At 35.1% G+C, this 16,105-nt stretch overlaps 1 protein-coding gene and 1 non-coding gene across 7 annotated transcripts in view; one reads left to right on the top strand and one right to left on the bottom strand.

The window, feature by feature from the left end:
• The window catches only part of MED23 (mediator complex subunit 23), a 45,073-nt gene that overhangs the window by 8,975 nt on the left and 19,993 nt on the right, over positions 1-16,105 (bottom strand). For 3 of the 6 annotated variants that reach the window (XM_038553388.1, XM_038553383.1, XM_038553385.1), the window contains 12 exons: positions 15,216-15,361; positions 13,570-13,815; positions 11,597-11,739; positions 11,173-11,386; positions 9,713-9,876; positions 7,031-7,155; positions 5,694-5,899; positions 5,425-5,605; positions 3,868-4,038; positions 3,209-3,425; positions 1,150-1,386; positions 13-178 (listed from right to left, as the gene is read on the bottom strand). In XM_038553388.1, coding sequence (XP_038409316.1) covers positions 13-178; positions 1,150-1,386; positions 3,209-3,425; positions 3,868-4,038; positions 5,425-5,605; positions 5,694-5,899; positions 7,031-7,155; positions 9,713-9,876; positions 11,173-11,386; positions 11,597-11,739; positions 13,570-13,815; positions 15,216-15,361 — 2,216 coding nt within the window. The remainder of the gene's footprint in view (positions 1-12; positions 179-1,149; positions 1,387-3,208; positions 3,426-3,867; positions 4,039-5,424; positions 5,606-5,693; positions 5,900-7,030; positions 7,156-9,712; positions 9,877-11,172; positions 11,387-11,596; positions 11,740-13,569; positions 13,816-15,215; positions 15,362-16,105) is intronic. The other 3 variants (XM_038553386.1, XM_038553387.1, XM_038553384.1) reach the window with 2 other exon arrangements.
• LOC119874362 lies at positions 6,465-6,611 on the top strand. The gene has a single exon (XR_005368226.1). It is a non-coding gene; the product is annotated as a U4 spliceosomal RNA (small nuclear RNA).

Genomic DNA, 16,105 nt, shown 5'->3' with positions numbered 1-16,105 from the left:
CAGGATACACACCTTTTCAGGACAACATTTAGAAGAGCGTTTCCAACATCTTCGCCTGAAACAGCCAAGGCCATGAGCTCCACACAGGTAACATGTAGTGCATGGGCAGCTGGGTTGGGAAACTCATTGAATCTCCAGTCACAGTTTGGGAATGGACCAGGAGATTTGCCAGCCATTGGTGCAGATGGTTAAAGCAATAACTGTTTATGTTGAGATGAATGGCTCGAATTTATAGTGCTTTACAGTTCTCAAAGTGTTTCACATGTAAGTATCTCATTTTATTATCAACTTATCTGATTGTGAGCCCCCAAGAAGTGAAGAACAGAAAGTAAGAGGCAAATGATACGAACCAAATACACATTAAGTTTGACATTAACTGAAATGTACTGAGAGCAACCATAGGATTAACCACAAAGTATAATGGTTACTCTTAAACAGATGTGCTTTTGAAACTGTGACATGATAGCTAGAGATGCAACCAGAGTATCCCCAGGCTTCCTCCATCTATTTCTTTTAATAGTTATATGACAGTTGGTAAGAACATTACTTTATAATGAGTAATTCTTTTACTTCAAGAAACAAATGCTTTTGTATAGGAAAATAACTTACACCCATTTATGTAAAACTGCTCTACTTAGTAAATAGTGGCACGGTGTACAGAGTAAGCATAATGTGCTAATAACTTAAAACATGAAATTAAAATAAAGAACTATAATACAAAAACAGCATCCTTTTCATTAAAATGAGAGGAAAAAATAAGTTTTACTATTACCTATTAATATTTTAAAAAAGCATTTAAAGATTTACTTAAAGCAACAAAATTCTATGTTCTCCTGTAGGAAACAGATGTATTTACTACAATACATAGTTCCTTTTTTTTAGGAACTGAATTTTTTTCTTTGAAATAAACTTCATAAGGTCTGTTTTTTAGATATAAAATTTAATGGAGTAAATGCCTATCTGGCAACTAATTTGATGCTGCTAATTTAAGATTTCAAAACCTTTAACAAAAGTAAAAATAAAAATGATCATGAAAAAGTTGAAGTTTTGGAATATATAAAAGTATTACCTTGAAAAGATAATGTGTTCTCACAAATTAATATACAGTTATTTCTGAGGAGTCTAAAAAAATCACAATGAAAAGGATATTATCTACTAGTCTGCCAATCAATCTGCAATAGTAGGAGTCATCTGGGACCCACGGATTTTCTTCTCGAGCATTCATGCCACACTTCAGATATGTGTCACTTAGACACCAGCCTTGTGGCCGATTATCCTTGAGTGAGCCAATGATGGCATGGACAAGCTTTCGCTTGAGATGTGGGCGGTCTCTCAGGTGCATTTCGTAATAGTGTAGAGTATTATACAAATAAGTCACAGGGCGATCTGAGGAGAAGAAAACAGATCATCATAATGTTTATCTGTTTACCCACAATGAAAAACTAGCCCTCTGCTTTCAAGATTTCAAGAAACTCATGAAACTTTCACATGCAGAGCTATTGCATATAATAAATATTTTTATTTTAGGACAAGGCAGGTGGCTTCTAATAATATATACATGGTAGGTAAAGGAATATTCACTACAGTGCTGTTTACACTAGCAAAAAGATTAGAAGAGCCTAAATGGTCAAAACATGGCATATGTGGCATGAATGAGTTTTTTATGTACTGATACAAAATAGTCAATCCTAACACATTATGAAGGCATTAAAAACAAGGTGCAAAACAAAACAAAACAAAACAAAAACAGGTGCAGAACAATGTATATATATATTCTATATTATTTGTGGGGGAAAAAAATAACCCCAGAATATCTTTGGAAGGTACACAGGAAACTGGTAACAGTGGTCTCCTACAGAGAAAGAAACTGGCCAGCTGAAGGTTAGGATGGGGTTAACTACTTTTCACTGCATACCCCTCTGTACCATGTGGATATGTTACCTAATTTAAAAAAATGTTTTTAAAGGAATGTTTGTTTGAACTTCATACCTATTCTGTAGTGCTAAAATTAAATTCAGATTTCTGGTTAGGAAGAAGGCATCTTAGATAAAGGACTGAGGAGAACTGCCCGCCCTGCCTGGAAAAAAACACTTTGTCCCCACAGTGGCTGCTCTAGGACTTTCACACTCCTATTGCTAACTCCACCATTCTCTGATAACCTGGTTTAAAACTTTAAAGTTGTCTTTGATTTTTTTTTTTCTGTATTCTCCTCACAAGCAGCAAATCATGTTCTGTTCCTTCCTCCTTGACTATTTGTCCCTTCTTTCTCATTTCCAATACTATCATAGTTGTCTAGGTACTAACCATATAACTGAAATTTTTGACTTAAGTCTTTGAAATGGCTTTCTCCTTCCAAAACGCTACCAATTACAACTACATTTATCTTTCTAAAATAATGCTTTCTATGCAATGACCTTACTCAATAGCTTCTTGATTACCTGCAGGTTATAAGATCAAAACTTCTCAGCCTGGCACTTACAGCGATCTACTGTCAGGTACAATGTTTAAATTCTCAATTTAGCCAATGAGGAGACTGTTTTCAGAATGCTGTGATTTTTCCAAAGGACTCCTGCCTAGGATGTTCTATTCTCCTTCCTACTTATATAAGCCACATATACCACAGATCGAATCCTATCATCCAGGAAGCCTGCCAAGACCTGTTAGTTCATAGTAACATCAGTCTGTTCTGAACTCATATCATACCCTTCTTCTCTACTCATTTGGCAATTAATCACACTGTAAAAGGGGGCATCTGTTGCACCTCACTTTTATTTCTGCTATTTAATACAATTGCCATGATCTACCTATTCATATTTTATGTCATTTGTTTTATATTTCATGGCATCATGACACAGCACTTATTCTCTCTTTTTTTTTTTACATTTTTTTATTTTTTATTTTATTTTTTTTGTTTGTTTTTTTTTTTACATTTTTTTAATTATGAGAGAGAGAGACGAGGAGGGAGAAGCAGGCTCCATGCAGGGAGCCCAACATGGGACTTGATCCCGGGACTCCAGGATCGCGCCCCGGGCCAAAGGCAGGTGCTAAACCGCTGAGCCACTCAGGGATCCCCCACAGCACTTATTCTCAAAACACTTTTATTAAAAAACAATTAAAATTCTTAGAATCATGATTACCCATATGGTCATGCCCAAACTACTTCTGTTAATTGAACTATAAGATAGAATTAAAATTTGAAAAAGCTTACCATGAAATTTATATAAGCCACCAAGGTGATCTAGTAGAGTCTCCAGTGATTTGGAAACTGGAAGCAATTCTAAAAATCTGTGGATTACTATATCAAATACTGGGAGAAATCGAAGACACACATTTCCAAAATAGATGGGTAGATAGGGAGACTGGATCTGCACAGGAGGATCAACCTGCTCTGCCAGGCCCTCAAAATATAGTTTCTCAGGGTATTTCTGTGGAAGTAAGAAAACAGCAAATGTTCAGGATATCCTTTTTTGTTTTCTTAAAAAAAAAATTAACCTATTTAAATTTGTCATCTTTAAAAGAATATGAAACCATGTTTATTTTTTGCAATGCAATGAAATAAATCTAGAGTCTTTTACTTGACAAAAATCTCTATTATCCCAAAGATATATCAAGAAATTTATGTATAAAGGAATTTGTAATAACCCTTTCATTTAGTATGTAAGTACTCAATCTACTAAAACCATAGTCTCGATAAATTCCTAACAGTAGAGATACTCTAACAGAATCTTGAGAAAGTTTAGAGAGTTAATTTCCTTTTCTATAGAGAGAAAACAATAGAACCACACAGAGAAAACAGCCAAACCAATTAGCCAAATACCCAAGAAGAGCTTAAAAAAGATTCACTAAAGCACTGATTTGAATTAGTACCTTGTGATAATTCATATGCTTGGTGTGCCAGTCGTTCTGTAGCCAGTGCTCTGGAGAATTTTCCTTCACAAAGTCACTTACTCGATTTCTAAAATCATTTGGTTTGAGTAACAGCAACTGAATTATGAAATAACAAACCTGGGCTTCATTTCCTTCATGACTACGCATGGCCTTTGGAAAACAACAGAAAAATGATATTATAATGTTTGAACTGTGCAAAAGCATGGCTTTGCTACTAGACAGTCTATGTTTGAATACACTAATATCCCACTACTATTAGAATTTCATTATATGTCTAATTTACCCTTAACTGTTCAGAATTCCCCCAAACATATTTAACTTTCATTTTTAATTTTTTGACTTAAATTTATTTTTTATTGGTGTTCAATTTGCCAACATATAGAATAATACCCAGTGCTCATCCCGTCAAGTGTCCACCTCAGTGCCCGTCACCCAGTCACCCCCACTCCCCACCCACCTCCCCTTCCACCATCCCTAGTTCATTTCCCAGTTAGGAGTCTCTCATGTTGTCTCCCTTTCTGATATTTCCCACTCCTTTTTTCTCCTTTCCCCTTTATTCCCTTTCACTATTTTTTATATTCCCCAAATGAATGAGACCATATAATGTTTGTCCTTCTCTGATTGACTTATTTCACTCAGCATAATACCCTCCAGTTCCATCCACATCAAAGCAAATGGTGGGTATTTGTCGTTTCTAATGGCTGAGTAATATTCCATTGTCGTATTTAACTTTCTTGCCCATTTTTGGTTCTCATCATTCCTTCTGCCCAAAGTGTCCTTCTTATTTCTTTTGTTGAAATCTAATCCACTGTCAAAATCTCTCACCTAGATAGATGTGGTTTCTCATTGTTGCCTGGTGATATTTTCCTTATATCTCTATCTTACCTTTGTATTTTACCAATTTATAGACAGCTCATTTCTCCTACTATATCATAACCATATTTATATTTATATTCCATAGCTAAGAGGTTAATGTTAACCAATTAAGCCACCCTAAATATCACCACTATAGTATTTTTTAAAAAGTAGCATTTTCCAGCCTGGCTCAGTGTCTTCTCTTAAAATTCTTCCTGAAATAGATATCAAGTCAAGAGGAAAAATCATTTGGGGAATACTGAGTGGCTATCAGAAATACTCAGTTCTGACTCTGACTGTCAAAGTATACAGAAATGATTATTAGCACTCTGCAAAGAAATAAAATGACTTTTTACCAGTTCCTGCCTCTAATGAGAGCCTTTGGGAATCAACTCAGGGCCTAATTGCTTGTACTTTTTACAGCATCACAAGGCCAGATCATGTCTGCCTTATTTACTTCTATATTTTCTGTGCATAGAACACAGCAGATATTTAATACACACTTGCTGAATGAGACAATGGGAAATCTCTAGTTCCTTAGGGAAGTGATAACAATGCTTGATTATAGTATAATTGCCTTAAATCCTTATAGATCATCAGCACAAGATCCATCAATCACACACCATGATCTAAAAGAGAGTGAAGTAGCTTAGAAACTTGTTCTTATAAGCATATTCTTACCAAGCAGAGAATCAATCTGTCCAATGTAACAATGTTATACTTCCATACCATGTCATTAAGAATTTCAATGCATTTGTTGAGTTGCTGACCTCCAGCTGATGTAGAGAACTCATATACTAAGAAATCTGCAAATGTTCTCACATGGGCTACCAAGGCCCTGGCTCCAATTCTTTCTAATACTCTGGAAAGCAGAGAGTAAAAACCAAGTTATATTGCTATGTGGTATAACAGCTTGTTAAATAGAATGCAGATCTAGGTTTCTGGCTTACCTATAGCCAATCTGATTAATATGATCTGTTTCCAAGAGCATTTTCCAGAGAAGACAAAGGAAGAGCGGAGGAGAGCCTTGCATAGAGAAGTGGGTAATGATGTCATTTTCATTGGTCATTGACTTCCACTTCCTATATTCCTCCTCCACATTTTTTTTCAGATTAAAACGGCTTTCCTGAGGTACATTATTCTGCTTGAAGAATGCCTAAAAAAAAAAGATCAAAAGTTTACTTTTATACTAAAATGAAGAGCAATGGCCAGAGTCAAGAAATCAGTTCTGGACTTGATTCTGACACTAATAAACTCTATGTGACCTCAGGTAATTAAGTAATCAAGGTGTGAATTTCTTTTTTTTTTTTTTTTTTTTTCAAGGTGTGAATTTCTATAATGGGAAAATATACAGGCTTGACTAGATAATCTCTAAGATTCCTTTCTTAGATTTCCTAAATAGATATTCCAAGCAAGCCTGAATTCAAAGCTTCCTCAAACATCTGTTGATATTTCTGTTTGTCTTTGGGAAAAAGAAAAAAAAAAAAAAAGAAAGAAATTATGCGCCTTTTGGTTAAAGATTTTAGTATCTCTAAAAGGAAAATCCATTATACTAAACCAATGGGTCTCAGACCTCCTGTTTTGGAAGTTCAGCAGTCTGTATCTGATCAAGCCCTCTAGATAATTCTACCAAGTTTGAGAGTTACTTGCCCTAGCCCTGTTGGAAGTTCTATAAAGCAGATATTCATTATGCTTAAACTTTTCTCTGAAAAGTAGAGGACAGCTTTGCGCAGTGGCAGTATTGCAGCCAATGAGGTCTATCCGAGGCACGATTATTGCTAATTGAAAAGTAGAGGACAGATGAGGTTTTCCTTTTTCCATAGTATAAAAGCCAAGTTTGTAGTTTTTCTCTCTGTATGATTAAAAAAAAAATTCAGTCAAGTGCAACAATGTGTATTCTATGAAGCTCTGTTAAGTTGTATCTCTCCCCATTTCAGTTCTAAAAAAGAGAAAGAATTTTTCAGGTAATGTGTTAATTCTCACAACATTCTAAAATTGTTAACTAATAACATGAAACCATAATTAAATTTTTAGGAACGTATCCAGGCCTAGAGTAAGTCAGGGAACAACTCAAGAGACTTTGGAATAGTACAGGTTTTTAAAAAAAGAAACAGAAGCTAATTTCCTTTGGATATCGCTAAAACCAGCTTTCTAGAATTAATGGGAAGAAATGAATTAATGGGAAATTAATGGGAAGAAATGAATTAATGGGAAAAAATGATTTCATATATACTAAATGGAAGAATGATTTTGTATATATTCAATATGTAATTCAAGACCAAATTACCTGTAGTGGGCCTGGAAAACAGCTAAGAGTGTGTGATGCCCAATTATGAGGAGTAAAACTCATGATGGTCTGAAGTATGTCTTTACACCAAGTTCCCTGAATTGAATCAGAGCCTGTAAAAAAATCTAAACATAAACAAACAGAGGTAATCCAGATATAAATGATCATACCCATAATTCATAAATGGTATCATAGAAAAAGTTATGTACACGCATTGAATTCCATGGCAATACACTCACTGCTTAACTAGTTATATTCAGTTTAGACCTAAATTTTCTTAGTTTATGAATGATTTGAATGATTACATTAGTAAACATGAACACAATTAGTGAAAAGAAGACATTTCAATCTATTTTTTTTTTTTAAGTAGGCTCCATGCTCAGCATGCCTCGGGCCTTGAACTCATGATCCTAAGATCAAGACCTGAGCTGAGATCAAGAGTTGGACATTTAACAGACTCTCAGGAGCCTCTGTAATCTTTTTTTTTTTTTTTTTAAGGTTACAGAGCACCAATGATCTAATAGTGACATAGGCCCACCATGATCGCTCATGTAGTTCAGTCTGACAATGAGGTATCAACACTTTATTGAGCCAAGGAAACAGAATTGAGAAAATATATCTTTTCCAGTGGTTGAAATAGCTATAGACTATAACTCTCTAAATCAAGAAGGTTAATTTATTGGGACACCTGGGTTGCTCAGCGGTTGAGTGTCTGCCTTTGGCTTGGGTCGTGATCCCGGGGTCCTGGGATAGAGTCCTGCATCGGGTTCCCTGCAAAGGAGCCTGCTTCTCCCTCTGCTTGTGTCTGCTTCTCTTTGTGTCTCTCATGAATAAATAAATACATAAATAAATCTTAAAAAAAGGGTTAATTTATGTAAAATAAGACAGTTTACACAGATGTATCTGAGGTTGCAAATTCAGTAACTATTTCTTTAAAACAGCAGTTCTCAAAGTGTGGTCTGTGGACTCTGTGGGTCCCCAATATCCTTCCAAGGATTTGATGAGGTCAAAACTATTAAAATAGTAATACTAAGATAGTACTAAACTTTTTACTGTGTTCATATGTGTACCAATGGGGCAAAGGTAATGGTAGGGAAAACTGCTGGCCCTCAGAACAAGTCAAACAGTGGCACCAGACTATACTAATAGCCACTGTAATCTTCACTATACTCTCACTAGGCAGCAGGGCGGGGTGGGAGGGGGCCCAGGTTGGGAGAAAATGCAGGTTTTACTCTAGAATATCCCTGAAGTAGTGAAAAGGACTGTATCTTAGCCCTTAAATACATCTAATTTTGTTGTGATAAAAATGGAAGTATGCAGTGTCCTAGCTACACACTGAAGTATGATGGGCATCTAAAGGAAAAGTACTTGTGCAATTGTCTGAATATCGAATTAAATTAGCTCTTTTTTTTAAATGGAATTCCATTTTTACTTGAAAGAACATCTGACAGAAAAACTACAGTTATTCAGACTTGGGCAATAAGCAGCATTTTCTTGAACAAAGGGAACCTATTACTTCAAGGAAAACAAATGACCACATCTTTTGCCAATGATAAAATTTGACTTTTCAAATGAAAAATCAAAGTTTTGGAAAACTTCTATCCACTACTATAAGCCTGATAGTAATCCAAAACTTAAAGATTTTCCTAATGAAATTTGCAGTGATATTAACAAATGTAATTTTATGATATTGCATAATGAAGTGTGCCAACACTTATGAGATCTACGTAACTCATTGAATCAATGTTTTCCAAAAACTAATTCATGAAGTTATAAAATATGCCTGGATAAAAAAAAATCCATTAGGTATGCAAAATAGACCAAAGGATTATAATGTAATAGAGTACAAAAAGTTTACTGAATAGAATTTTGGATCTACACTGCAACTAACATTTAAGAAACCATCACTTGTCCAATTTTGTGTGACATCAAAGAACATTGGCAATTATCTGAAAAGGCTATTAAGATACTCCTCCCCTTTCCAACCTCTTACCTGTGTGAGGATATATTTTTTTCAGTTCTAAAATAACATATTTCAATAGATGAAATGTAGAAGTAAATATGAGTATCCAGCAAAGCTTCCTTTACATTAGATATTAAAGAGAGATGCAAAAAATGTGAAACAATGGTGCCTTTTCTCACTAAAATTTTGTTTTGAAGAATATATAGCTTATTTTTCACAAAAAAAGCCATTATGCTAATATGTAACAAGTTTAATATTAAGTGAATCAAAAAATATTTAAAAAGCATCTAATAACTCAGTATATATTAACTAAATTGAATTCAAATAAAAAATTTTAAAAGCATCAATCTTGATAACTAATAAAGTAAATATTGATATAATCCATATAAATGGAAAATCTTTGGGAATTTCTTTTTTTATTTTTATGAGTATAAAGTGGTCCTGAGACCAAAAACCTCAAGTACTACTATTTAAAAATGATGTAAAAAAAAAAAAAAATGATGTAAAAAAGCTGAAAACTGAAGCTCAACCTAGTTAAAGTGATAGTACACAGAAGAACCTATATTAATGGTTGAAATGGTGAAAGTCTTAACACAACTTTTTTTTTTTAAACAAATGAAATGGATCTTTTGAGTATATTATCCTCTTAATAATCAGTAGGGACATAGCATACTTTAATTCATCTGTTTTTGTTGTTGGTGGTTGCATGTTCACTGTACCTGTTACGTGAGTTGCTCTAGCTAAGGTCAGTATCAAGGCTCGGTTTAGCTCTTCAGATTCTGCAGACAGCACTGTTTTGGGATCACTCAGGAAGCGTGTGAACTGTGGCTGTACCTCTGAGCTCCCTAATGCTGTTATAAGCCTAAGTGCAGTGCTCTCAACACTGAAAGAAGAACAAAAAGAAATGTGAAAAAGTTGCATATAAAATTTCACAATTATAGAATTAAATCTAAATCTAGGTTAATTAAACTGGAAAAAAATATGCAAACTATGAATTCCTCTTCTTTGATTAAACACACACACACACACACACACACACTTCTCCTTTATGTGAGAATGAGCTTTGTTTAATATGTTTTAAAAACCTGAGTGCCAAATTTTATAACAAAACCGTCTGACAATATTTACACACTTGAAAAAGACAGCTTGTAGCTTATAGGACTAAACAATTTCACCTGGATATACAGCACTTCAAAAATTCTATTTTTCAATCTGAAATATATTTTCACTTAGAGCAAAATTAAAGGAACATAATAATTTAATGGTAATCTGAAGTGTATTTAAATCCAACATTCAAAAGGGCTAAATTAGAACATTTTGTCAAAGGCCTTGGAAGTAATTATTCTCAGGCCAAAGATCACTAGGCAAGGACTAAACTACCTTAATAACTTTCTATTTATTTATTTTAAGATTTTATTTATTTGAGAAAGAGAGAGTGACAAAGAGTACGAGTAGGGGGGTGAAGAGAGGGAGAAGCAGACTCCCTACTGAGCAGGGAGCCCGTCTTGGGGGTCGATCAGAGGACACTGGGGTCATGACCTGAGCCGAAGGCAGATGCTTAACCAACTGAGCCACCCAGGCACCCCATTAACTTTCTATTTAAAGAGCTACCCTCAGGGCACCTGAGTGGCTCAGTTGGTAAGCATCTGCCTTCTGCTCAGGTCATGATCCCAGAGTCCCCAGATCAAGCCTCATGATGGGCTCCCTGCCCAGCAGAGAGTCTGCTTTTTCCTCTCCCTCTGCCACTCCCCACACTCATGCTCATGCTCTCTTGTTCCTTGCACTCTCTCACAAAGAAATAAATAACAGATCTTTAAAAAATTAAAAAATAGGGATCCCTGGGTGGCTCAGTGGTTTAGCGCCTGCCTTCGGCCCAGGGCGTGATCCTGGAGTCCCAGGATCGAGTCCCATATCGGGCTCCCTGCATGGAGCCTGCTTCTCCCTCTGTCTGTGTCTCTGCCTCTCTCTCTATGTCTCTCATGAATAAATAAATAAAATCTTAAAAAAAAAATTAAAAAATAAAAAGCTGTCCTCTACTTCTTCTGTATTGGAAATAAAATACTCTAGAAGCAGAGGAAATTTATGACAAATGAATACAAATACTATAAAGGATTAAATTTCCCGTGTCCAACAAAGTTTCTAAGAAATCTAAAGGAAAGATCATCATCCAATAGCTCACCAGAGATGGAGCTGGTTCTGGTTTGTTTGTGCAACTGCGGCTAGAGTATGAAGATGGCTCAAGAGCTGCACTCTGTAATGAGGCTGGATGTGGTGCATCCGGTAGCTAAACATCTCAAGAAGTGTGTGTAAGATCCCCCAGGCATGGGACTTGAAAACAGTTGGCAAAAGTTGACCTTCAGGAACAAGACAATTTAAGGCACCAATTATAAAAGCTGTGAATTCAAAGACATTGAAGAAAAGTCACAGGCAATAAAATCTATGTAAGACTTGATCATGAACACATACACACACACGCGCGCACACACACACACACTTTCCAAAATTTTTCCATAATTCCTTCTTTAACGTTAAGGAAAAAAAAATCCATACCCTAATCAGAATATCAAGTTAATGGTTATAAACACCAGAAAGTCCTGTCTTACTGATAAATCCTTTGATGCCCAAAGACTCTATTTCCATATAGACCAATAAACGACTGTACGTTTCCACTAGGGCTGGAGCCAAGGCCACACTGGATTTTGCATGAGCAAGTTTTATCACTCTGGTAGCGATGCTATGGATAAGGCTGAGGAAAAACAAAGAAAATCCATATATATATATATTTTTTCCATATATATTTAAAAAATATTTATTTATTTATTCATGAAAGACACAGAGAGAGAGAGAGAGGCAGAGATAGAGGCAGAGGGACAAACAGGCTCCATGCAGGGAACCTGACGTGGGACTTGATCCCAGGTCTCCAGGATCACACCCTGGGCTGAAGGCTGTGCTAAGCCAGTGAGCCACCCTACCCGGGGTTGCCCAGAAAATCCATATTTTTGACATAGATATAGCAGTTACTTTACTTATATATAGGGAGCTTGGTATAAATCTAAACTTATATAAATGAAATGAATGAGCTCCATTTTAATCATTTAAGTTGTATAGGACACTTGGTAGTGATGCACTGTATAATCTGAGATTAATTCTGGTTTCCATGGTGCTTTCAATGTGCATCAGGATCCCTTGCTCATTGAAAAGCAAATTTGGGTATGACTCATAAGAACACACTGGAATTGAAAAAAAAAAAAAAAAAAGACTAAAACAAAAACCAAAAAAAAACCCCAAAATAATTTAAACAAAAAGAACATGTGTGAATGGTTTTAGTCTGTTTTTCTTTTTCAAATATGTAACTAAAACTATTTGAGAAATTAAATGACTTTTATTATAGAATTACTTAAAAGAGTGCTAGGATCTAAACATTGAGTCCTAACAGGGCTTTCCTCAACTCTGTCACACAAGCAGGCAAAGCACGCATATGATGCTATGATAATGTTTCCCACTAGAAAAAGAGCATGGCTCTTCTAGCACTGATGCCCCACAGATACATTCTTTTTTACCTAAACAGTGTCTGAAGTTTGAGCCAATACTTAAGAGCTAATGGACTAGATATAAAAATCTGGAATTCTAGCCCTTCTCAAAAAAAATTGAGAAGATATCTTCTAGATATACTAGTCTACAGTCTTACATTATAGAAATTAGCTAAAATGGCAGCACCATGAGGTAAGGCCTGCAATGCTTCAGTAAGCCTCAAGTCCTTCTACATATGCATCCGTGCATGTGCATGAATATCTGGCTCTCTCACTCAGCAGCATGTGGCACTCACTCATATAGTCAGCTTGGCTCCTACGGGTACTTGAGGCTCTAGAATCACATCCAACAGAGCCATTTCTGTCTTTCAGAAGCCATAATGTCAATTCTAAAAGCATCCTATTAATAATCAATTCAGTACAGGCATTATAATTTTCATATTCCTGGACTCAGCTTTTCTACTTCCAGCAAATTATTTAATAGAAGTAGATTATGAGTAGGTGCAAAGACAGCCATAAAGGTAGTTTTCATAGCCATCATTAGAATACTAAGATACTGCAAATAATTCATGTCCAACAATGTGGAACTGGCTAACCAATCAAATATAGCCACACAAAAGACTTCTTTGTAGCAATTAAAATAGATGTTTTTAAAAAACTCTAGACCAAAAGAGGTGTTTGATAGATTATTATGGGGAAAAGTTGGTTACAAAAGACTATTGCAGTTAAGAATCCATTTTGTTAAGAGAAAAACCCAACCCATAAATACATATATTTATACACAGGAAAAAAGACTGAGAACATATACCAAAAAATTTTTATAATGCTTATTTTTCATTAAGAGATTATGGCAATACTTTCTTGAGGTTTATTTGTGTATTCTAGAATTCTTATAATAAATAATATCATTTTTAAATAAAATAAACCTAATCATTAAAAAAATGTACCTGACCATAAAACATGCACATACATAATCATGAAATAATCCCTATACTATGCTGATATCAATTCCCCAACACAGGACCAAATAAGTAAAAAGAACATACCTCATTTTGGCATGAACTGTCAGTGAATCCAGCAGATTCATGGGTAAGGGAGTAATCGATGCTGAAGCCAAGCAGCTCGTTCCAGGAAGAGGTACTCTCATAATCCCATTTCCATAAATAGTTTCTACCAGAGCTCCCATGGGCAATGTAAAACATTCTGAATTTGTAGAGTATGCATTACACAGCAAGGCAATCTTATAATCATTCATTTGTAAACTTTTATTTCTGAGACTCTGCTGTAGGAACCTAAAATTTCAAGGACCATTAAACAGTAAAAAATGCAAATAATTCCCAGAAAGTTACCTCTGCATTTTTAAAAAAAGATTTACTTATTTATTTATTATAGAGAGAGAGAGAGAGAGAGAGAGGCAGAGACACAGGAGGAGGGAGAAGCAGGCTCCATGCAGGGAGCCCGACGTGGGACTCAATTCAATCCCAGGACTCCAGGATCGCGCCCTGGGCCAAAGGCAGGTAGGTGCCAAACTGCTGAGCCACCCAGGGATCCTTTAACTCTGCATTTAAAAAAAAATTTATTTTCATAAAATGATTTACTAATACTACCTTTATTCCTATGGGTATTACAGTTTCTGCCCAAAATGTAGAGTGGAAATATATAAAAGTTTGAGCAGCATTTTAAAAAGAACTTAAGTAATCACAAGATATCAATTAACGGATGTTTGTTAAGTATTACTACATTATAGCACTAAGGTTCAGATAATGAAGAAATAACTCATGAATTCATGATCTAGATTTCTATTTATTATCTATCTGGTTAAGCACAACAAGGTGGCTTCATTAAAGACGTCACTGTGAAAGACGATTAAGGAATGCCTCCTAAAGGGAAAGTCAAATAAAATGTGAAGTCTGCCTACCCTATACTCTCCTATGAAGAGACTTGACAGTCGTAGTCAGAAGTTCTAGGTGGGAAGTTCTGGTGTTCTTAACACCTGTGACTATCTAAAGCCAAGTCCCATCTAATAAGGGCATCTTCTCTGAGTAATCACAGCTCTGGATATGATGTAAGGAGGCACACCAGCCAGATCAGCTCAAATAGTCTGGTGGCCCAGGGAGTGAAGACATATGTCAGATCATGCTCAGATCCTGAATACCTAAGAAATTTTGAAACATTTTCACATGCTTTTGGAAATTAAAAATTTTAATTAAGGGGCGCCTGGGTGGCTCAGTGTTTGAGCATCTGCCTTTGGTTCAGAGTGTGGTCCTGGCATCTGGGATCAAGTCCTGCATCTGGCTCCTTGCGGGGTGCCTCCTTCTCCTCCCTCTGCCTATGTCTCTGACTCTCTCTGTGTCTCTCATGAATAAATAAATAAAACCTTTAAAGAAAAAAAAAACTTTAAGGTAAAGCATGTAAAAGCAAAAATTAGACTCGGAAATTAAATATAAATATAAATATATATATATATTTTATATAAACACACATATAAACAGAATTAATTTTCTAGTTGTTTTCTGGATACAAGTATTGGTTAGTTTCTCTTGGTAGGCCGTTTGCACATTAAATATTCACCTTTATCCTTAGTGGGTGTGGGGAGATTTCCATACTTCATACAAATACTGACACTAACATTTGTCCACACCACACCACTTATTAATTAAAAAAATCAACTGTTAAGCTATGAATTACTTACTCATGGTGAAGCTTTAGGGAATGAGGTATTGGAATCTGTAGCTTGGAGTTGTCATTTTGGGCTTTTCTATTGAGATGAATCCAAATGCAAGTCATTGCAAAGGCATGAGTTGACTGGGGTTTGTTAATATCAGGAACTGGAATATACTGAAATATAACAATTTGCATATTATGAGAAAGAGAATTAACTAATTATATGTATTCTAATAAATATGTATTCTAATAATCCTTTGCTGATATACCTCTTTTTTTGATATACCTCTTTTTAAAAATACACTTTATTAATTTAGCATTGATTGTTCTTTGACTATTCAAGAATACAAATCAGAAGATCTAACAGCTATCAAATACTGAAATTATTACAAGATTGTTTTTACTTGTGCTCACTTTGGCAGCACATATACTAAATAAAATAAGATTGTTTTTACGTGCCAAGAAATTAACAGAAATTCACTCGTGCTTAGTTGGGTTTTTTCTACTGTCACAGGGCATTCAAAAACATTTAAAAATTTATATTATTATTTTTTTTAATTTATATTATTAAAAAAATAAGCACATTATGAAATCTTACTAAATGTCGATGAATATACTGAAAACTTAGAATTTCTGAAAGTCACATATATGCTTTTCAAGAACATATTACAATTCAGAATACATAATCTAAATAAGCACTAATAATATACATCATCACACTTACACATATATTGTATATTGATAGGAGAAATGACATGGATGTCTAGAACTTGCTTTAAAATTATCTAGTGTTAACAAAAAAGATGAGTGGAAAGATGAAGCAAGGATATTTCCTAAAACTATAATGAGATATCCCCTCATGCCTATCAGAATGGCTGAACTCAAGAAACACAAGAAATGAGTTTTGGTGAGGATGTG

The sequence above is a fragment of the Canis lupus genome, chromosome 12 (genome assembly GCF_011100685.1).
Source record: "Canis lupus familiaris isolate Mischka breed German Shepherd chromosome 12, alternate assembly UU_Cfam_GSD_1.0, whole genome shotgun sequence".
Classification (NCBI taxonomy): Eukaryota; Metazoa; Chordata; class Mammalia; order Carnivora; family Canidae; genus Canis; species Canis lupus.
Note: the sequence above shows the minus strand (reverse complement) of the source record. Positions and strands in the feature narration are given on the sequence as shown.